Here is a 24,827-nt window from a genome sequence, read left to right on the forward strand (position 1 = left end):
TCTGTGTGTGTCTGTGTGTGTGTCTGTGTGTGTGTGTGTGTGTGTGTGTGTGTGTGTGTGTGATGGGTAGGTTTAGGGGTAGGGGCAGTGTAAGGGGATAGAAAATACGGTTTGCACAGCATAAAATAAATTACGCCTATGGAGAGTCCCTGTAAACCACATAGACCAACATGTGTGCATGTGTGTGTGTGTGTGTGTGTGTGTGTGTGTGTGTGTGTGTGTGTGTGTGTGTGTGTGTGTGTGTGTGTGTGTGTGTGTGTGTGATTTTACGTTTGTACATATATAAGGCGGTCTAGGAAAATGGGTCAAAATCTTGAATACATGCATGTAAATCAATAAAAAAATTGATATACATTTTTTACATTTTTTACTAAAATTCATACCACATTAACATATCATCAATTTTTCCCTAAATCCCGGGAACATATTGTACAAACAAAACAGCGAGCACATGGCCACAGAACGATCGGTCTATCAATATGTGTGCAGAAGTATCTGTGGCCTGCAGGCGAACATTGGTTGTTGTTGTTGTTGTTGTGTGCGCGCGTGTGTGTGTGTGTTTACATAACATACTATGAACAGAAGCTGTTCAATCACTGACGAGCAGATTCAGTAGTAGCCTAGTTACTGTAATAAGCTATAGTAGTGAGAATATAAGTGACAGAACCGGACTGTGAGAGAACAGGCACTCACTGAAGGTGTGTGTGTGTGTGTGTGTGTGTGTGTGTGTGTTCTGCAGGCGTCCACTGGATCGGTTTTACCATGAAAGCTCAGCGTGTGTCAGACGGGTGTTGTAAATCTGCAGCCTGGATCCTGACCGTCCTGCTGGCATCCCTTTTTCTGATCGCCATCACCACCATCCCTCCATCCGGTCAGTGAGAAGAACAGCTTTATGTGGAAACAAACTATATTTTAGATATATATTTACTAGTCAAACATTAGGAAAATCCTGGTAAAATGTTTTCAAAACTGATAATAATCATAAATGTGTGCTGATCATCAGATCCTCCTATGAGAATGATTAGTGAAGGATCATGTGACACTGAAGACTGGAGGAATGATGATAAATTCAGCTTTGATCACAGGAATACATTACACTTTACTATATATTCACATTTACACTGCCGGTCTAAAGTTTGGAATAAATAAAAATAAAAAAAAGTTTATTTTATAATTTTTTATATGCTCACTGAATAATATTGTAGCAGTTTTCTATGTATATATATAGTAAAGTGTAATTTATTCCTGTGATCAAAGCTGAATTTATCATCATTACTCCAGTCTTCAGTGTCACATGATCCTTCACTAATCATTCTCATAGGAGGATCTGATATATATATATATATATGTTAATATTAAGCACATTAAAAAAACATTTAAAACAGCATTTTGCTAATTATATAATATAGGTTCAAGGCCGACTTTGGGGATAATATGTTTTAAATCCAGTATAATATAATATAATATAATATAATATAATATAATATAATATAATATAATATAATATAATTAATAATATAATATAATATAATTAATAATATAATATAATATAATATAATATAATATAATATAATATAATATAATATAATATAATATAATATAATATAATATAATACATGCAGGATTTATGAGCTCAAACGGAGAAACTACACACAATGTTAGTCTTAAAGGGTTAGTTCACCCAAAAAATGAAATGTCTGTCATTAACTCCTCTCCCTAATGTCGCTCCACACCTGTAAGACCTCCGTTCATCTTCACACACAGTTTAAGATATTTTATATTTAGTCCGAGAGCGTATGCAAGTGTATGCACACTATACTGTCCATGTCCAGAAAGGGAATAAAAACATCATCACAGTAGTCCATATGAGACATCAGTGGGTTAATTAGAGTCTCTTAAAGCATCCAAAATACATTTGGGTCCAAAAATAACAAAAACTACGACTTTATTCAGCATTGTCTTCTCTTCTGGGTTTGTGTTCAATCCTCAAATAAAGATTCAAACGGTTATGAATCAGTGTATTGGTTCATGATTCGGATCACCAATGTCACGTGATCTCAGCAGTTTGAAACGTGATCCGAATCATGACACATGACCGTATGATTCTTTATTTGAGGATTGAAAAGAAACCCGGAAGAGAAGACAATGCTGAATAAAGTCGTAGTTTTTGTTATTTTTGGACCCAAATGTATTTTGGATGCTTCAAGAGACTCTAATTAACCCACTGATGTCTCATATGGACTACTGTGATGATGTTTTTATTCCCTTTCTGGACATGGACAGTATAGTGTGCACACACTTGCATACACTCTCGGACTAAATATAAAATATCTTAACCTGTGTGTGAAGATGAACGGAGGTCTTACGGGTGTGGAGCGACATTAGGGGGAGGAGTTAATGACAGACATTTCATTTTTGGGTGAACTAACCCTTTAAGTACAAACTTTGATGCATAATTCAGCCAAGATCATTTGTGCTACTATTATTAATGGAAGCTCACATCAAGTGTCTTTACAGTTTTTCTCGATTGCTAAGGGTGCTTTCACACCTGCTTCATTTAGTTTGGTTGAATCGTACTAGAGTTGGTTTCCGTCTTTGGTGCGGTTCGTTTGGTCAGGTCTGAAAGCAGCAATCGCACCCGGGTGCGCACCAAAAGCGGACCAAACAAGCGTACCGAGACCTCCTTGAGAGCTGGTACGCTTGTTTGTGGTGAGAACGTGATCCGACCTCGAACAGAACAAACTGTAAAAGTAGGCTACTGATCATTTTTGGACTAAACCAGCTGCCGTAGTTAGCTGCGCTGACATTGTGTGCATGATATTATTACCTGATAGACCGTTGGAAATATTTTCGGGAAGATGAGCATGTCAGTTAAGAATAATTAATGCACGGCTCCGCTTGAAGTGACGAGTGATGCGCGCTCGCCGTCTGCAGTAAATTAGAACGTTGTTTTCACGTCGCATCTGCGCTTCATTATAGAAATGTATTGTTTGCATACTGTGGCAAATACACACAGTGTAGTAGATTATGGCCAGGGACAAAACCAGCCCGTGCAGTCGTCTCTCCATAGTCTTATTTAGTTTGTGTGAATGAAGCGAATTTCACGCAGGAATGAAGGAATGGATTCAAATTGTTCAAGCGTCCAACTTTGCGCGAATAGCACGATTTATTCACGCCATTCGCGTGTGGTGTGAACGCAGCATAAGACACATTTGTTGAAAGCTGCTCTCCTTTTCTCTAAACTGTGAACACAACCTAATTTTCAAGCCCATTCACAAAACCTTAGACTCTTCTAGCAAAAAAAACCTTTCACCTCAAAACCGAGTCGATCAAAATTAAAAACACGACTCAACAGTCAGTAAACATAAAAATAGAAAACACAATGCTCAGGACATGAAGCTGGAGAAATAAATGTCTGTTGTTCACTGTAGGCCAAAAGCATGTTGCAAAACAAACAAACAAACTAAAGCCTGTGCATTTAGCACTTGTACAAAAAGACAAAACAGAAATCTTATCTGGTTGCCACCTGTGTACAGTAAGCCCATTTAAAAATAAAGTTATACAAATAAGTGTTTCTGTTCCTCTCTATCACAAACCAGCGCTCTCTGAACTGGCTCACTGTATATGTCCCCTCACGGCATTAGCCATAAGTGTGATCAGTCTTTTTTTTTTTTTTTTTTTTTTTTTTTTTTTTTATAAGTGTGATCAGTCTTGAGTTGTGGTGTTCAAGCGGTGACGTCTCTGCTTTAATTGTGTTTGACTTGTGTCACCTGTGCTCAGCATTATGCAGCTCGGGTGCATCTCAATGAAAATGAGTTGGCAAGTTGTGTCTAAACAGGTGAAGAGTGCTTCTGGTTTAGCCAAAAGAGTGATTGATTCAATCCGTGTGTTCAGGCCACTGAGCATTTGGTACAGACAAAAGGGTTTAGTGTTTTAGCAATTGAGAAAAACTGTACAAGAAAATCCCATAATTCCCTAAAAAGTAAAGAGTAGAATACATAATTCTAGTAAAAATTGTCTTTAAATGGTTTTATCAAGATCTCGACGAGCAACATTTCAGTGACCAACCTTGTTCAGTTAACATTTATTATATTTCAAGTAACAGAAATGTTCTTTATGGTTTTAATTAAACAAACAAAACAAAATATAAAACAAAACAAAAATAACTAAATAAAACAAAAACAAAAAATGTAAAAACAAAATAAATATAAAAAAATAATTCCCTATAAGACTTCCCTATAAGATTAATTAATTAAGGGACTTTAACGCGTTAATTAAGATTAATTAATTACGGGACTTTAATGTGTTAATTAAGATTAATTAATTAAGGGACTTTAACGCGTTAATTAAGATTAATTAATTACGGGACTTTAATGTGTTAATTAAATACGCAAAAAAATAAATAATTTTAACTACACTTATTTTTGTACCGCGGAACGTTTTTCAATGAATGAGTTTCGACGGACCAATTATACTGGAGCACCAACTAGCGCTCCGGAGTCACGACCAAGCGGGTAATCTAGCGCTCGGAAAGCGTTCCACCCATAGGGGCTGCCATTGCTAACCAAGCCATCACCTGCTGTTAGCATCCCATTGACTCCCATTCATTTTTGAGTCACTTTGACAGTGAATAACTTTACATCTGAGGCGTTTAAAGACTCCATTTGTCCATTGTTTATTTCTAAAGAAACACGACACTGTATAAAAGGCTCCATTACCTTGTATCTTACACTATCGCCCCGTAGAAGCTGTTTTTGTAAAAATAGGCTAACGATTACGTCATAACCAACGCGACTCTGTCGCACAGTTGAGAAATTACCGTATAGACCTGAGGAGACGCTCAGAGGCAATCTTTACTGTCTATCAGACAGTCGGGGGGACGTGGAGACATAAAGTCTGATAAAGTCAAGGGAGAAGAATGGGGAGAAGCCCATAGTGAGACAAAAGCAACGGGACAAAATATTTAAACAACGTGATTCAGATTTCACTTTCCACAACTACTAGAAGACCTACAGCTGTCAGACAGGAGGCTCACGTCACATCTACGTCCTCAAGCTCAGTCTGAGCCGGCACAGTTCGCTCAGCCATCAGGAAGTGATTGCTCCTTACTGACATCACTTTCCGCCGTTGAAGTCAATGGGATAGCTCTGTCCATTTCTTTTACTGTCTATGGTCACGACAACAACAAACCATAGTGAACATGAGCGAAGAAGCTGATAAGACGCTTTTGTTTGGCCCCGTGGATGGGAAATTTTGTTTTAAAAAACGAAAGGATGGAAGCGTCGACAAGAGCATTGTGTGCAAGCGATACAACAAGGAATTCACCGCAACACATCGAGCCTCAAATATCACACATATGCTTTTGCTACACTTAATGGCAAACATTGCGCTGGTCTGCTGGACTGAAATAAATAAACTATATTTTGTTGATTAAGCTTATGTATTCAGTCATTATTCAATGGTATACTAAAAATCCATGCGAAAAATTACTTCTCATTGTTCTCAGATCAAATATTTATATGCAATTAAAATCCGATTAATTTCGATTAATTAATTACAAAGCCTCTAATTAATTAGATTTTTTTTTTAATCGAGTCCCGGCCCTAATATATATATATATAGTTGACTTGAGTTGAGTAAACTACTGTATAATGACCCTGATTTAATCAATCAATCAATCAATCATCTTTAATCAATCAATCATCGCGCTTTTATAATCACGATTGTGTCAAAGCAGCTTCACAGTGTCAAACAGGATAATATTGCAACAAAATTAGATTTGGCTGTACAGTCGTACTGGAGAACACAGTGATGTTATCAGCTTATTTTAATTTATCATATCGACAATGTTGGCAGATCAGTATTATAGTTTATAGAATTAAATAAGACCTAATTAATTAATTCTATTTGTAGATTTAGTTGAATAATGGATCATCATTTTAGTGTCCCCAACTGAGCAAACCAAGCCAAAGTGGTTTAACTACTACAGCACTCCATCAAGTCTTAAATCAGCGTCTTCAAAAACGTCTGCTCTATGGGGACAATAGTCAAAATCAAAGACAACAGCCTCGGGGTGACACAAAACACTTCTCATTGTGCGCTCAGGACGTAAATCTCCCTGTTTAAAGACAGAACTAAAGCTGTAAGAGGACATGGACATCTGAGAAGAGTATTATAGGTGTTTCCTGGACTGAACATCAATGCCTTCGCATGAATCGACACTGACGCAAACGCCAACAAAAGCCTGAGATAATGTGTGTGTGTCACAGACTTTGTTTAGGGGCCAATTCTCACTATTAATAGTCGCTTATTATCATGGATATTACTAGGATTTATTAATTCATATAACGCCTTTGTTCTGCATGACCATATTCTACATCCATTCATCTAAATTTAACAACTGCACTCTAAAAAATGCCGGGTTAAAAACACCCCTGGTTGGGATGAAAACGGACAAACCCAGCAAATGGGTTAAATGTTTGGGCTACTATATGGCTGGCTAAAAATAAGCCCAAAATATAGGTTGGTAGTTAAAACTCAGACACGGGATTACTAGAGGCAGCAATAATAATCAAAAGATGAACATTTAAGCAATTTAATTTAGACTTTATTGTTTAATTATTATTCATGAAACCTATTAATAATGTTCATTTGTTAAACATAATAAAACTACCCATCATTCACTGGGTTAAAACAACCCAACCGCTGGGTTAAAACAACCCATTCACTGAGTTAAAACAACCCAATTATTGAGTTAAAACAACCCAACTGATGGGTTAAAACAACTCAACCGCTGGGTTAAAACAACCCAATCACAAGGTTAAAACAATACATTCAAAGGGTTAAAACAATCAATTCACAGGGTTAAAACAACCCAATCAAAGAATTAAAACAACCCAATCTCTGAGTTAAAACAACCCAATCTCTGAGTTAAAACAACCCAATCTCTGAGTTAAAACAACCCAATCGCAGGGTTAAAACAACCCAATCACAGGGTTAAAACAACCCAATCTCTGAGTTAAAACAAACCAATGAGTTAACCCAACCCAACTGATGGGTTAAAACAACCCAATCACAGGGTTAAAACAACTCAACCGCTGGGTTAAAAAAAAAACAATCACCAGGTTAAAACAATACATTCAGAGTGTTAAAACAATTAATTCACAGGGTTAAAACAATCAATTCACAGGGTTTAAACAACCATTCACAGGGTTAAAACAACCCAATCACAGGGTTAAAACAATCAATTCCCAGGGTTTAAACAACCATTCACAGGGTTTAAACAACCCAATCTCTGAGTTAAAACAACCCATTCGCAGGGTTAAAACAACCCAATCACAGGGTTAAAACAACCCAATCTCTGAGTTAAAACAAACCAATGAGTTAACCCAACCCAACTGATGGGTTAAAACAACCCAATCACAGGGTTAAAACAACTCAACCGCTGGGTTAAAAAAACACAATCACCAGGTTAAAACAATACATTCAAAGGGTTAAAACAATCAATTCACAGGGTTTAAACAACCCAATCAAAGGGTTAAAACAACCCAATCACAGGGTTAAAACAATCCAATCTCTGAGTTAAAACAACCCAATCGTAGGGTTAAAACAACCCAATCATTGAGTTAAAACAACCCAATCACAGGGTTAAAACAACCTAATCACAGGGTCAAAACAACCCAACCGCTGGGTTAAAACAACCAGTTCACTGGGTTCAAAAACTAACCACTGGGTTTTTAGAGTGTTCCTTATTAACTATTAATAAGCAGCCATTGGGAGTATAGTTAATAGTGAGAATTGGACCCTATAATGTAAATATAAATCTTCTGATGAATTGCACATTTAAGTTATTAGATGATGATGATGATGAGGATGAGGATGATGATGATGATGAGGATGATGATGATGATGATGATGATGATAGTGTCTGGTTTATGTTTAATATTGTGATCTTTCTGTGTGCAGAAGATGTCAAACCCAGTCCCAGACTCAAACGGAGATCAGTTTCCAGTAAGTGACTGAAGTTTTCTCATTCTAAATAGAATGTTGCTACATTGTTGCGATGTTTTAGGTAAAAACATTCTAAACGAGTTCTAACATTCTAAACGAACATTGCCATTTGAAAACGAACAATTTAAAACTCTAGTTTGTCAGTAATGCGACATGCTTTCTAGGAAATCTAAAGCTTCATAAATATAGTGTGTGAGAACGAACACACATGCCTGAAGCGTTATATATTCAGTGACATATACGCATTAATAAGCGGACAAGCCTGTGAATTGACCTAAATGATGTGATGGAAAAAGGCTCTTTTTTTGCTTGTCTTTGTGAGGTGCTGGAATCCGACACCAGCGATTCACACTTTAATACAATAGTTTGTATAGACACGGCATTAACTGTCTCAATACGGCTGCAGAACACGGGACAAACAAACCCTCAGTGTGTGTGTGTGTGTGTGTGTGTGTGTGTGTGTGTGTGTGTGTGTGTGTGTGTGTGTGTGTGTGGTCTGGTAATCCCTACTCTATGGGGACAAATCGTCCCAACAAAGATGGCAATATCCAAAATTCTTGTCCTTGTGGGGACATCACAGAAAGTAAAAATGCAGAATGTTTCCTGTGATGGGTAGGTTTAGGGGCTGTGTGTGTGTGTGTGTGTGTGTGTGCGTGCGTGCATGTGCGTGTGGAGTGAAGGGAAGTTCAACACAACACACACAAAACAGTAGTCGAGGCAAAACATGTCTAAATGTCATGGATGTTGAGTTATGAACTAATGACAGCAGCACAGGAGCCAACAACACTTACATTTGATTATTTATCTTGAAATATTGCACTCATATATTTGACATAAAAAACATAAAATATATGATTCAAATGCTTCAAATGTTTTTTTTTTAAGAATTATCGTACGTTCTCTTACGTTACGTTCGTAAAAACGTATTATATTATTATTATTATTATTATTAAAAACTGATTTGTTCAGTTTACTTAATTTAATTGTACAAACTCATTACTCAATTCCATTAATTTGTTCTTACTTAAACTGTTTAAGTGTGTGTGTGTGTGTGTGTGTGTGGGTAGCGTGTGTATAAATGTGGCGATACATGCACAGGTCCAAGGGCTCGATGTTTGCAAGCACATATGCTCATATGTGTACATGAAAATAATGAACATGCTCCTGAAAACTAAATTGTTCTGTTATTTTCAGTCTCTCCCATTCACTTTCAATGGTCGGCTATTGTGACCATTTTTGACCATGCCTACTCTCAGATAAATGAGGCCCACGATTAATCAGATGCAAACAGAAATATAAATCCAGTCCTAATTGAAAGAGAACAAGTTGGCAAAAAGATTGAATCCAAGATTGGGTGAAAATATGGTATAATGAGTGATTTATAAGCTATTTTTTATAGGCCGGTCATTTTTGACCAGGAACACCACAAGTGTGACTATGTGCCATATTTTTTACAAAATAAAAGTTTCAAAACAAATTTCCTGGTGAAACATTAGAGTAGACTAGTGTGATCAACAATACCAATTTTCTTCAGATTTTATTTAATATTTCCAAAATTATTCAAATAAATTAAAAAAATTACTCAAAAAATGAAATGCCTACTCTCCTATAAATGAGGCCTATGATTATTCAGATGCAAACAGAAATATAAAACCAGTCCTAATTGAAAGAGAACATGTTGACAAAAAGATTGAATCCAAGATTAGGTGAAAATATGGTATAATGAGTGATTTATAAGCTATTTTTTATGGGCCGGTCATACCTCAGGTGTTATAGGGTTTTGAACACCACATGAGGGTTAAAAACACTTTTCTTTTATTGGTCGGATGAATTATGCTAATTTTTTGAGATAGGAATTTTGGGTTTTCATGAGCTGTATGCCAAAATCATCAGTATTAAAACAATAAAAGACCTGAGATATTTCAGTTGGTGTGCAATGTTAATCTAACATATATGAAAGTTAAATTTTTATCATTACATTATGGAAAATAATGAACTTTCACAATATGCTAATTCTTTGAGACGGACCTGTATATATTCTATACATATTTTTTCTGAAAGTGTATCTTGAGTGGCTTATTAATGCGTCTCGCAGGTATCGACTGAAGCAGACAATCTGCAAGAAAACATAAGAATAATTCTTGATCTGTTTTATGAATCTGATCAGATTCACAGCGTGTTTTATTGTGCCATGCCACATATTTCTGTCCGTCTGAATCGCAGCCTGAGCAGAATTCACAGTCTTCCTGTTTCACCGGTCTAAGATTACAGGAAAATAGATGTAGTAGATATAGAGCGCTGGAGCTATGGAGGGCCAAGAACCTCCTTTCAACAAATAATTTGACCACAATCGTTGTTTTCTCTCTCGCTCTCTCTGACTTTCTCTCCTGTTTTTCCCCCACAGCCAATACTACAAATGCTCCAGTGACAACACAGTCTGGTGGTGAGTGTCTCTGCAATTCACTATCTTTGAACAAGAACACACCCTTTTAAGAAAAGACCCATAGGGGTCAGCGAGAGAAAAGGTGGATGGAAAACAGATAATGGCCGAGGAACAAAAAAAAGAAAGACAGGTCACTTCCCCTTGCTCAGTTTACACAATCCCCTTCTCCACCGCTATGCCACGTCCTCGCTCTCTTTTTGGAGTCATATGTCATATTTAGTCTTATTATTGTGCCTTAAGGTGAAGGGGATTAGGCACATTCTTACAGGCTTCATTATGTCATTATATTTGAGCAGAGAAGATTTCATGACTATGGCCTTCAACTGAACACTACACTCTAAAAAATGCTGGGTTGTTTTAACCCAATGTTGGGTCAAATATGGACTAACCCAGCAATTGGGTTGTTTTAACCCAGCGATTGGGTTGTTTTAACCCAGCGATTGGGTTGTTTTAACCCTGTGGTTCGGTTAAATATTTGTTTAAGACAACCCAATCGCTGGGTTAAAACAACCTAATCGCTGGGTTAAAACAACCCAATCGCTGGGTTAGTCCATTTTTGACCCAACATTGGGTTGTTTTTTACCCAGAATTTTTTAGAGTGAACATATTTTTCAGACATGATCCTTTGGTAACACCGTATTTTTGCACACTCACTCTAAAAAATGCTGGGTTAAAAACAACCCAAGTTGGGTTGAAAATGGACAAACCCAGAAATTGGGTTGTTTGAACCCTACACTGTAAAAAATTGCAGGTTTTTGTTGGTTTAACTTAAAAAAGTAAGTAACCTGGTTGCCTTAAAGTTTTGAGTTTATTGAAATTAAAAAATTTGAGTTGATACAATGAAGGAAATTTGTCTAATAAATAGAAACTCAAAATATTATATTATCTGAACCACTTAAAAAATGTGATAAATCATGAAAATAGCACTATTTGGCATGTTTCACTGCGTCATCAGAAATAAAACACACACAATTACCCAATATGCTTACAAAATCTTTTAATAATATTTTAATAAAGGTTGTCAAATCTAAAAAAAAATGTTCATTGTATTAACTCAAATTTTTTATTTCAATGAACTCAATTTTAAGGCAACCAGGTTAATTTTTTTCTAAATAATTTTTTACAGTGTAGTAAATGGACCCATTCAAACAACCCAATTTCTGGGTTTGTCCATTTTCAACCCAACTTGGGTCGTTTTTAACCCAGCATTTTTTTGAATGTTCTTAAAAATAAAGATTCCAAAAAGGATTACTTTGAAAAAAAGATTATATTGAAAATCTAAAGAACCTTTTGTGGAATGGAAAGTTTGTAACGATTCTTCACGGAACCATCAATGCCAATTATGAACCTTTATATTTACACTCAAAAAAATGCTGGGTTGTTTTAACCCAATGTTGGGTCAAATATGGACTAACCCAGCAATTGGGTTAACCCAGTGATTGGGTTGTTTTAACCCTGTGGTTGGGTTAAATATTTGCTTATAACAACCCAATCGCTGGGTTAAAACAACCCAATTGCTGGGTTAGTCCATATTTGACCCAACATTGGGTTGTTTTTTTACACAGAATTTATTAAGCTATTTATCGATTTAAACGCACTGACACTTTCTAATGAGAACACAATTTGGACTGAATTGAGCTGAATAATGATAATGTAGTGATTTTTACTTTTGTCCACCCAAGGACACTAAGTAAGAGAGTGATTGGTACTCACGTCACCGCTGACGTTGTGAATTTGGATCACACGTCACTTAAGGTGTGGTTATGAGTACATCAGATGACCACCTTCCCCCCTCTTAGTTTGGGACACTAGTCAAGGCCTTTTACCTTGGCTGTATGAGAACACTCCGCACAGGAGGCTGCCCAGTCATTTATAATGAATGTAAAGGGGGGAGAGTTGGTCAGCTGATTTATCTGAAAGATTGGTGAGATTTCTAACTTGTAGAGCCTTTTCTGCTTTATCAGCACAAGGAAGACACAATTGTAATAAAATAGATTTTATTAACAAAAGATAAACAGAACAATTAACAAAACTACTAAATGAATACAATGAATGATAAAGGAATAAAGTGCGTAAAATGCGTAAAATACATGTGAGTAAGTTAAGTGTGGCTATAGAAGAGTTACGTTATCTTATGGAAAGATAAACTGTTGTTTCTCTGAAATTAAGGTGAAGAACCTTATTATGTATCAAACAAATAAACGAAAGATTATTTGTTATTAACTAGCATCAGTTATATTACGTCTAATGTAAATTAGAAAATCATATACTGATAATATACAACAATGCCAAGGTCTCTAGAAAGAGGTTTGGTTAAGTGATATTTACGTTCCACGTGGTTGAGTAAGCAGTCCGATGGTGATGACTTCTTCCACTGGTTTTGCTGGGAGACAATGCAGTGAAGAAAGGAGCTGGAATCCGTTTCAACAGCCTTGAACACGAAGATCTGTGGGATGCTGATCTCCTGAGGCACCAAAGGGTCCTAAAATCTGGAACACGCAGATGAGGCCCTGAAGTAGGTGCAGAAGGTCCTTAATCTGGAACACGCAGACGAAGGAACCTTGAAGTGAAGGTTTGCTCTCCTGAGCTTAACCTTGTTGCAAATGTCTCTGTGTGTCTTCTGCCTCTTTGGGCCAGACACTCAGAAGTTGGTCAATCTGCTCTGGTCTCTCTAGCATGGAGACTCGGGACGTGCTGTAGTCGTCTCGCTGGACTAAAACTCTGAACGTAGTGTTGGTTAATGTCTCTTTCCTCACAGGCTGGAGGCTCAGAACGTTGTCGTATCTGTCGCTGCCTCACAAGCTGTAGATTCAGATCCTCGGATCTTGTGTTGTCTCTCTGGTTAAACCAGAGGCTCAGAACTTGGTTGCTCTGTCAAAGTCTAATCCTCGGCGGACAGACTCAGAACTTGGTGAACTGTTTGTCTCTCGGATGTGGAGACTCAGAACCTGGTTGCTCTGTCACAGTCTAATCCTCAAGGGACAGACTCAGAACAAGGAGTGTCTATTGAAAGGGTACCTTTATCCTTTTCCGAATAGGAGGAGATTGCAATTTGGCGCTTCTCCATTTCAGTGTTGCTATTGGCTGCTGGCATCAGAGAGGGCACACAGTGTGGCCCACCCTTCTTTCCCCTGTGGAACTCATTTGCATACTGTACACAGTTAGAAGTCTTTAAAGGGTCTTTAAAGTTCATCAATGCATTTCTCACTTTCCAAACCACCATCAGAATACCCTTGGCAATATACTAAACACAGACACCAAACATGATGGAAAAAGATTGAACTGTCATGTGTTCATTCATTTGTTCATTAACAGCTGAATTTGTGGAAGATGTTGCATTACAAATAGCTGTCACTGCAGGGATGGAAATTAGCACCCGCCACCAGCCAAATGCGGGTGATTTTGAGTTGTGACGGGTAAACTCGCTTCACCTACCGGCCACCGTGGCGGGTAAATAAAAATAGCATACTGTTTCCCCTCTTTATAAACTGTGTTCAGTGCATGCGAGTGCGGCCGTATGTCCGAATATGACCAGTCGTTTTCGCCGTCATTACCCGGATGTAGTGCCAGAAGACGCGAATAAGAACTCGCGCGCGCTGAGAGAAGGTCCGTCACTGTCATCCGGAAGCGCGCACCCGTCTCACAGCGCGCAAATATTGAGTTATCTTTCGAGTCTTGTGCTTAAACAGACAAACTCACACAAAAAGTATGCCAACATGTTCATCTTGATGAGTATCCTAGCAGACATAGTCTGAATATGCCTTAAGTGAACTTTATACAGTCGTGAAAGATAACGCATATCCTTCTATTAGGTCTTAAAGGGGAAGTCGCCTTTACTCTGTTTAATGTCAAACAAAAGGACATCACTCACTGCTCTTGATTGAATAGCTTTTGTAAGTTTATTAAGGATTAATCTTTCATTTAAACAGTTAAATATGCAGTTATTTTACATTTGATTACTTTATTCAATTTCTTTACCTTTCTGCAGGCCAGTAGACCTGTACATTATTATTTAATGTACACATAAGTGAGGTCAAGTTAAACATTTTAGTTTGAATTTAATTTTATACTGTGGGTTGTTGCAATGTGCTAAATAAATATTTGCATAATTTGTAATTGTAACTTTACTAAAAATCAAGGCATTGCAATTGCATTAATTAATATTAAAGTTTCAAATAATAAATCACAGTCATAGCATTAGCCATAAATGCAATGGATAATTGGCTAAATTTCTTTTAGTGCTTCGGTTTCAGCCAATAAATTTTATTTTGGTGCATCCCTACTGACAATGTTCTGCTCGGTGTGTCGTCAACACGCTTCAGGAGATGCCAAAACTAGTAGTTTCATTGTTGGTACTAAAAACCTAAAACTGGAAGCCATAAAAGATCACAAATCATCCAAATGCCACATCCAGGTAAAAAAAAAAAAAAAAAAAAAGAGCACACAGAGCCCTACTCATTTAATGAAATGTATATCAGTTCATGGTTTGTGTGTGTATTAGAGTGAAAGAAAAAAAATTCAGTATTTCATTGAGATTTGAGATTAAATAAACAGCTTAAGTATTGTAGAGCTTGTAGTATTAATTTTCACGTGCAGTTACACATTGTCGGTTATAAACAAGAAAGTGGCTGGTTAAAACATTGAGTGGCTGGTAGATTTTGAAATCCACCAGCCACAGTGGCCGGTGGATAAAAAAGTTAATTTCCATCCCTGTGTCACTGAGAATACTTATTTCTCTGAATAAGTATGAAATGGATGTGTGTAATTTGCATCAGTCTTAAGGTTTCCAAACATAGTTGTGAATGGATTTGGATGGATCAGTTTTGGTCTTTCTTTGTTTCACCCACTACTGCTGAAGTCCTGAGGAATGTTTATGGCCGTCACAAATCAGGACATTAGGGATCCATCTCTAGATGGGTGAAGGGCAGAAACTGCATGTGGACCAATGAGAAGTCCTGTCCTTCCTGGGCTTGTACTAGAGGTCTTCTTCTTGCCCTCAAAGAGGTGTCTGGGTGTTGTCCAAGCATCTTTATCTGATGGGTTGGACATCTTGTTTGTGCTAGTCCAACAAGATCCAATCAAAATGGAGCAAACCTTTGTCCACTGTTATGGGCAAAGAGGGGCCTGCCATAAACTGGGCCCTAGAATTCTGCTGTCCACTACAATAACGACTATAGATATTCTTAAGACTATTTACTTCTATTACTCATGAATGGGTGAAACTGCAACGCACAAAATGGTGGAAAAGTCCCACCTTCTAAATCAAAGAGCCAATCACTGACTCGTAAAGTCATTGTGTCGCTGCAGCTGCAGTTAGATGCTTCGGTTCCCATAGAAACCTGAGACTCATTGGCTCTAATAGCCTAAAAAATACACTTTTCGAGCAAGAGGAACATTTATGGGACAGTTCATGTCAGATTTTGATGCAGATTTGAAATATGTTATTTAATTTTAAGCTCCGGAAGCAGTTTTTGAGATTTTAAGATTACCACAATTAGATACATGCTAAATGCTGGGTTAAAAACAACCCAAGTTGTGTAGAAAAATGGACAAACGCTGGTTGGGTTGTTTTAACCCAGTGAATGCTGGGTAGTTTTATTTAACTTAACTATTGTTTAAAAATTACTGTATTGCTTGCTTAAAATTAACCAAAAGTATGTTGGAAATGAACATTTATTAATATGTTTAATAAATTAACATTATTAATAAGTTTATATAAATAATACATTGATTAATAAATGTTCACCCTTTTGATTATTATTGTTGCCTCCAGTAATTTCGAGTCTGATTTCTAATTTCCAACCCATTTTCCTGAAGCCTTTAATATTTGTTTGTGTTTTATTTGTAAAGAAAGCTCTTCTGCTCACCAAGGCTGCATTTATTTGATCAAAAATACAGTAAAAAATGGTGTAATATTATTAAAATTCAGAAAATTTTCAAGTATATTTTATTGACGTGATAAAAGCTGAATTTCCAGTCTTCAGTGTCACATGATCCTTCAGAAATCATTCCCATATGTGGATTTAATGATAATCATCAATGTTGACAACAGTTGTGCTGCTTCATATTTTTAAGCAAACCATGATGCAAAAGTTTGGTGATTACAAATTTATAATTAAGGATGCATTCAATTGACAGAAACGACATTTAAACGGGTGGGTGTACCTGTTCTCTTCCTACCTGTGTAACAACTTAAAGGGATAGTTCACTTTAAAATGTAAATTCTGTCATCCTTTACTCACCCTCCAGTTGTTTCAAACCTGTATGAGTTTCTTTCTTCAGCTGAACACAAGGGAAGATATTTTGAAGAATGTCAGTAACCAATCAGTTAACTGGAGCCTTTAGTAGGAAAAAAATACTATGGAAGTCAATGGGGTCTAATTAGAATTACACCCCAGTGGGTGCGCTTAAATGCACACCAGTAAGCCGAGAACTCAAAATATCAGCTTTTTGAAATAACCAGTTTTCCCCGTGTACTCTAGGGTCGGGCCTTAAAATCCGAGCTCGGAGCCCTCCCCCTGGACAGCACGCCAAATACGCATTTAAAAATTTACTCTCCATAAATTATATATAAGTGTGAACTCGTGAAACACACCTACATGTTGGACGCCCTGGGGGTCAGCAGATAAACATCACAGGCTCATTTTTGGGTGAACTATCCCTTTAAGATTGAGCTTGGTCTGATGATAGCCAGACAACATTTTGACTGTATTTTTGATCAAATAAACGCAGTCTCGGTTAACAGAAGAGACTCTTGTAATGCTCTTCTCACCTGCTCTTCTGGTTCCAGTGCGGCTGATGAACGGCAGGACCGCGTGTGAGGGCCGCGTGGAGGTGCTCCATAACGGCACATGGGGGACCGTGTGTGACGACGACTGGGACATGGTGGACTCTAATGTGGTTTGCCGGCAGCTGGACTGCGGAGTGGCCGTGGCCGTGGGGAGCAGCTCCAAATTCGGCCAAGGCTCCGGCCCAATCCTGCTGGATAACGTAGACTGCAGAGGAGGAGAGATGGACCTGAGTCAGTGTGGGAATCAGGGATGGGGCGTCCATAACTGCTACCACTATGAAGACGTGGCCGTCACCTGTAGAGGTATGTGCAGAACCGTTTGTGTGTGTGTGTGTGTGTGTGTGTGTGTGGCCGTCACCTGTAGAGGTATGTGCAGAACCGTTTGTGTGTGTGTGTGTGTGTGTGTGTGTGTGTGTGTGTGTGTGTGTCACCTGTAGAGGTACGTGCAGAACCGTTTGTGTGTGTGTGTGTGTGTGTGTGTGTGTGTGTGTGTGTGTGTGTGTGTGTGTGTGTGTGTGTGTGTGTGTGTGTGTGTGTGTGTGTGTGTGTGTGTGTGTGTGTGTGTGTGTGTGTGTGTGATGGTTTAGGGGCAGTGTAAGGTGATAGAAAATACGGTTTGTACAGTATAAAAACCATTACGCCTATGGAATGTCCCCATATGTCACAAAAACAAACGTGTGTGTGTGTATTCCTCCAGAAGCGTCTCACACACGATTACCAGCAGCATTTATTGTGTTTAACGCTCTGAGACGACACTCGTTTATCATCGAGTGAAAAGAGCCAGATTACAGCAACTAACATTTTTATTACGGATATTTTACACCAGTTTTTAATGAAGTGATGATTTGTTCCCTTGAACACGTGAGATGGATACGCTGCTTTATTCACAAATGTTTTGATCAATATCCCAATTTTGCGCATACTTTGAATGTGAACAGCTTCTGAACACTAAAACGTTCAGGCTAGGCTTCTCTAAACAGCTGTTAAAGTTAAACATTCACACTACGAAAGCTTGTTTTGCTAATAATAAAATACAAAAAACTAATTGTGACTATTGTTTCTTGCAGTTGTGAGTTTATGTTTCACAATTCAGATGTTTTCTTGCAATTCTGAGAAAAAAAAGGCAGAATTGTGAGATGTAAACCTGCTATTTTTGAGTTAATACCTATTTTTTAAACCAATGGAACCAATATGTCCAATTCTCTTTACACTGTAAAAATTTTTTTAGAAAAAAAGTTACCCTGGTTGCCTTAAAATTTTGAGTCCACTGAAATTAAAATTTTTAGTTAATACAGTGAACATTTTTTGAGATTCAACAACCTTTATTAAAATATTATTAAAAGATTGTGTAAGCATATTGGGTAATTGTGTGTGTTTTATTTCTGATGACGCAGTGAAACATGCCAAATAGTGCTATTTTCATGATTTATCACATTTTTTATGTGGTTCAGATACAATAATATTTTGAGTTTCTATTTATTAAACAAATTTCCTTCATTGTATCAACTCACATTTTTAATTTAAATAAACTCACAATTTTAAGGCAACCAGGTTACTTACTTTTTTAAGTTAAACCAACCAAAAATTTTTACAGTGTACTTTAAGAGAAAAGTGACACAAAAGTTCTGAATCAAAACTACTGTGCAGCGAATCATTATAATCAGTGATATTTTAATACCTAGATGACTTTTTTATTATTATTTTTTTTTTATTAATTAAAAATAATTGTATGATTTATATAATATAATTTAATAACTATACATAAATAATTATTTAAATTGTTTTATATAGCTTTTAATAATTTAATTTAAATTTTATTTAAAAAATAAAGCTATATTAAGTTAAACTAAATGAAAATGAGAAATGTTTTAAAGCAATTTTTGTATTCATTTGATTTCAGTAAATATTTATGTTTTATGCATTTTGTGTTATGTTTATTTGTAAAGAACTTTAACATCAACTAATAATGAACTGCATTTATCAATGCATTATTTATCAAATAATATCATATAATTAATATGATATACGTAATATAATATAATATAGTTTTCCTATTGTTTTTTGTTTTTGTTGTTGAATGTCATATTTGATACATCTTATTTATTTTTGAGTTTATAATTTTTTTTTAAATTAATTCTAAGATTTAAACTCATACCCGAATAAAAATTCGGAACTACAAGATGTAAATCTGAGTTTATAACATGCAAATGCAAAATATATATATATTTTTTTACCTTTTTTTATTATAGTATAAAACAAGCTTTCATATATTCTGTTGCTCACTGCAGTGCTGAAAGTCAAATTATGGAGAAGTTACGTCTCAAATGCATGCATTACTCAGACACCTGCACTCATTTACGTTTACTGTATTTTAATTCTGTAAGTGCTGATTATTAATATGCATGGGTTTGATGGTGAGAGGGTGTATGGTTTGTTTCTCACAGGCAGTAATGTGGCGGAGTCTCGTGGCCTGGAGCCGACCACGCCGCCCCCTCCGACCTCTGGCTTAAGTAAGTACAGTTCATGTCAGCTCATGAGGATATCAGATTTAAACATCTTTGGCATTGTCAAACTCATTTGTGTGACTGGATGGAGTGTTTTAGAGAGACAGAACGTGGGCCTATTGCACAAAACTAGGATAAGGGATTACGCCGGGATATCTTGGTGATCCTGGCTCAATTTATCCACTAATCGCTTTCATTACCGGTGTGAGTGTGCCTTTAGGGTACGTTTACACGACAGCGGTGTACTAAAATTTGCATGATGACAAGATCCCCAAGATATCCCGGCTTAATCCCTAATTTTGTGCAATAGGCCCTTGATCTGATACTTGGGCTGCGTCTCAACCAAGCGGCAATCTCCCGCGATCTCTCTTGAAGCCAATACGGAAGTAATGTAAACTGCAATTCCTCGACTGGCCACTAGGGACAGGCTCTAGAAGAGAGCATAATCTCAGTGAGCCCCATGTTAAAATACCAAACTTTACAGCAGAAAAAAAACACGTTCACAGTAGAGGCTGACGTTTTTCCGGGAATCCCACTGGTCACGGGATTCCCGTGGGATTCCTGCAGGATGGGAGTCATCTTTGCTATTAATCACGGGATTTGGACGGTACAGGATAAATGGTTAACGGGAGCAGACGGGAGCGGGAATCAACCAATAGCAAAGATTGATGTCAAAGTGGAGGAATGAAGTGGAGCGCGGCGCAGACTATAACCGACATAAGTGTTCACGGACGAGTGGATCTGCAGCTGAGTGTTTATGGGCGTGCATTTCCTCTCTCGCTCTCGTCGCGCGCGCACCCTACCGGGAGAAGAGCCCGTACGGCCCATACAAGGACCTTCCGCTCTATTAACGTCAAGCCGACCCATACTCGAAAAAAACTCTCCGAAACTTGTGAGAAACCGGAAGGAGTATTTTTAACACAGAAATACTCCATCAAACGTCCAACATTAGTTTTTGAAACTTTGTCTATGTTTAGGATGGGAATCCAAGTCTTTAACAGTGTAAAGCTCAGTATGCATGAAACAGCATTTCACCGCCCCTTTAACAACCGGATAGTCATTGCGTCACCTAAGCCCCGCCCACATCCCGCCATTTTCTATTATCCGGAAGTGACATGCAATGACTCCCTCGCAAAATGCTGACGGCTCGTCCCTACTTTACGCTTCAGAACGGCTTATCGGAATCCTATGGGTGACGTCACGGACACTACGTCCATATTTTTTTTACAGTGGTCTCAATCCCTCATTCACTAGTTAGGGCACAGATCAGCACAATCAGCACGTGTGTGAAAACCAGGGACGTTCTGAAACACAAATCACATGAGCCATCACACTACACACACTCACACATGACGGATGTTTTCGAAAATACAAACTATTATTTCATTATATTTCATATTGCATAAAATAACATACATTGAACATAATCTAGCTGACATTTATAATTTAATTTACGGCATTGAATTAATATTTAAAACTCTGTAATTGATCATTTGCACAACTAAGATTTTAGTAACTGTTCATTTATTGTATGTTTCTATTTCTACCTGCCCAGGGACTACGGGTGGAAAATAGCAATTTGCTAAAACCCGCTGCAATGCATCTCTCCACGCTATAAACAGGGCTAATGTTTTTATTGAGCAAATAAAAGTAATAATAATTATTGATTTATAAAATGTTGCACGTATATCTACTGTACCAAGCAAAGTATTTATCATAATGTACACTCCCAGGAAAAAAAGGTACAGTGCTGTCACTGGGGCGGTACCCTAAGGTACAAGAGTGAAAAGGTACATATCAGTGTTTTAAGAGTGCATATTAGTACCTTTTCGGTTTTGTACCTTAGGGTACCGCCCCAGTGACAGCAATGTACCTTTTTTTCTGACAGTGTAGGCCTACTTTAGAAAAATAGTATATAAAGATATTAGTTCTGCTGTCTGTCCCAATATGTAGTCCCTTCTGTCCTAAAAATATCTTGGTGTTTAGGAAGCCGATTGAGACGCACCCATACTATTCCCTACAGATGGTTTCCCTCCAAAATGATGTCACTTCCTGGAGGATGATGTCATTCACTGGAACTTAAACAAGATCTTATAATTAAGAATGGAAATGGAATGGAAAGTGAGATTAAGGACATTTTGAAATATCAGTAATTTATGACTTTAGTGAAATGATTTAAAATCCACCTTCATATTCACACTTTATAAAGTCAAAGTCACTGAATAAAAAACAAATCTGGTTGTTAAAATATCACTGATTATAATGAGACGCTGTACGGAAGTCTAAGAAGACGACCTAAAATTGGGCATTTTGGGTTATTCTTTATATACGCAGAACATCATACATGTCATAATATTTTTTAAAAAAAGTTAATAATTACTTAATAAATTATTGTTAATAAAATTGGACATTACTATAAATGCATTACATCACACATATCTTAATATATTTACTAAAATATTAAAAATCTATTTAATTTAATTATTAAAACAAATATAAATCATACACTACATTTTAAATATGTAAAGATGGAAATTGTGAATATGAAGTGAATATATAAAAAAATGTATTAAGGACAATTTCAATTTTTTTTATATAAATAAAAATGTAGTTTATGATGTATATTTGTTTTAATAATTAAATTAAATAGATTTTTAATATTTTATTAAATATATTAAATCCAATTATAGGGCCTTTTTCTTGATTCTTTAAGAGAAAAAGTGACACAAAAGTTCAGAATCAAAACTACTGCGCAGCGTCTCATTATAATCAGTGATAATTTTATATCCAGATTTTTTAATTAATATATTTTATACAGTATAATTCATCTTAATTATTAATTTTAATATGTTTTTCATTTTTGTTTAAGTTTTAGTAATTTAGTCATGTTTATATTATTTTAATAGCTTTTATTAATTTAATTTAAGTTTGAGCTATTTTGGTATCTTAAGTAAACCTTAATGAAATTATTTTGTTTCACTAAACGTTTATATTTTATGCTCATGGTTTTTGTTTTATGTTTATGAGTAAACTACTTTAACATGAACTATGAACAATACTTCTACAGCATTTATTACTATTAGTTCATGTTAATTTCAGCCTTTACTAACACATTATTAAAATCAAATGTTAACGTTAGCATTGTGAACTAACATGAACAACGATTTTTAAAAACAAAAGACAGTTGGGGACACTAAAATTATGATCTAAGTTATTCAACTAAATAAATATACAAATAAAATGAATTAATTAGGTTTTATTTAATTCTATAAACTATAATACTGATCTGCCAACATTGTCGCTATGATAAATTAAAATAAGCTGATACCATCTCTGCGTTCTCCAGAATTACTGTACAGCCAAATCGAATTGTGTTGTAATATTGTCCTGTTTAACACTGTGAAGCTGCTTTAAAACAATCGGCATTATAAAAGCGCGATATAAATATAGCTGATTGATTGATTGATAAATACTGTAATTGTCTTTATTGTCAAGTGTGACCGTTTTAGTTAATAACCCTGATTATAGTTATGATTTATGAGAAGTAAAGCTGAGAGCTCCTGTTCATCCGGTCTCCTGTGTCAGTCGAGGACACCCATCGGTTAAATGATGGCTAAAGAAAGCCTTCTGGGAACGTGTTTGGAGAATTAAATGCTCAAGTCTTTGTTCCTCTGGCAATATGAGAAAGGCTTTGGAGCCGACGTGGCAGCATCGCTCAATAAAACAATATGAGAAATATCAGAGTGCTTTAGTTTGCTTGAAACCGTAGCCCTGCGTTTGCATCATATTCTCATATATGAGATCGGCAGACTAAAATGACCGATAATCCGGCCCACGCCCTCGAACTTTATGAATTATGAGAGCAAACAGCTCTAGGGTTTCTGTTGGACACACTGAGTGTTTTTCTCAATGTTTCAGAGTAAACACTTACATAACAGCAGATCACTCGATATATGCACGGGAATAACTACCCAAATTGAAAAGCTTCCCATACACACATACGGTTCAAAATGTTGGTGTCATTTTACAGGAAACCCTTTAAAGTTACATAAAACACGGCTAAAAGTGATAAACATGTAAATATAGGTTGTCGAAGCAGTTATAATCCCCTCAAAAAGAAGGCGCTTTTTTCATTTTTTTTTCTTAAATTCATTTTTGAAAGTGTGTAACTCAGACCCTGTGTGCTCTAGGACCCTGCAGACAGTTTGGGCTTTCTCCACTAAATTACAGAAAATAGAGAAAAAGATTCATATGCAAAATTTACTCAAATGGGTCTGAAGGGATGACCCCTCCTTTTCCCCCCTTAAACCCCCCACCCGCACCCTGATACCCCCCCCCCCCCACCCCCACCCCCACCATATACACACACTCAAAAAATGACTTGTTGAATTTACTTTAAAAATATGTGGTAAGTGGTTGCACACAACTATATTGGGCATTTTTTTTTACAAATAACAATTTAGTTATATGAACAATACAATTCAAGTAAAATTTCTTTGAGTAAATACAAACCATTTGAATTTGTCACTGTTACATAATATTTATATGTGAGGTTTACTTAATTATGTTATGTTAAATTTATAAAAGTTTATTATGTAAGGTGAACACTGTTATCAATTTAATTTGCCTTTAAAAAAATGTAATTACAGCAAGCATATTTTTAAAAATAAAATGTAAAATTAACTCATTGGACAAACTAAAAATATTTAACAACATATGTCCAGTAAGTCAAATATGGACTTCTGTACAGCCATAACATGTATAAAAAAATAAAATAAAAAAATCTTTAAAAAAAAACTTTTGGCTAATAATGGGAATTAGAAGTCAATGAGTATGTATAGTAAGTTAGACTTTAAACAGGTACTTCAGCGCTGGGAAGATGAATCTGTATTTAAACTGGGTCATCAATGTAGTAGAAATGTAAAATTATTTTTTAATTTGGTGCTTTCTAGACTGAGAAAAGACAGAAAATGTATTTTTGTCTCATGGGGATGAAAGATTACAATTCCCAGAATGCTTTGCTGCCCTGTGAGGCCATTCCCAAAGCCACCGCTACTGGATTACTGTGACTGAGTTGGAG

General features: G+C 36.4%; 1 protein-coding gene across 1 annotated transcript in view; it reads left to right on the forward strand.

Moving 5' to 3' along the window:
* Positions 1-745: 745 nt before the first annotated feature.
* Positions 746-24,827, forward strand: part of LOC137071584 (scavenger receptor cysteine-rich domain-containing group B protein) — a 33,146-nt gene continuing 9,064 nt past the window's right edge. Inside the window, exons 1-5 of the mRNA XM_067439713.1 lie at positions 746-871; positions 7,966-8,010; positions 10,415-10,453; positions 17,244-17,546; positions 19,688-19,753. Of these exons, the coding sequence (XP_067295814.1) occupies positions 763-871; positions 7,966-8,010; positions 10,415-10,453; positions 17,244-17,546; positions 19,688-19,753 (562 nt within the window). The 5' untranslated portion in view covers positions 746-762. The remainder of the gene's footprint in view (positions 872-7,965; positions 8,011-10,414; positions 10,454-17,243; positions 17,547-19,687; positions 19,754-24,827) is intronic.

This window comes from Pseudorasbora parva, chromosome 3 (genome assembly GCF_024679245.1).
Source record: "Pseudorasbora parva isolate DD20220531a chromosome 3, ASM2467924v1, whole genome shotgun sequence".
Classification (NCBI taxonomy): Eukaryota; Metazoa; Chordata; class Actinopteri; order Cypriniformes; family Gobionidae; genus Pseudorasbora; species Pseudorasbora parva.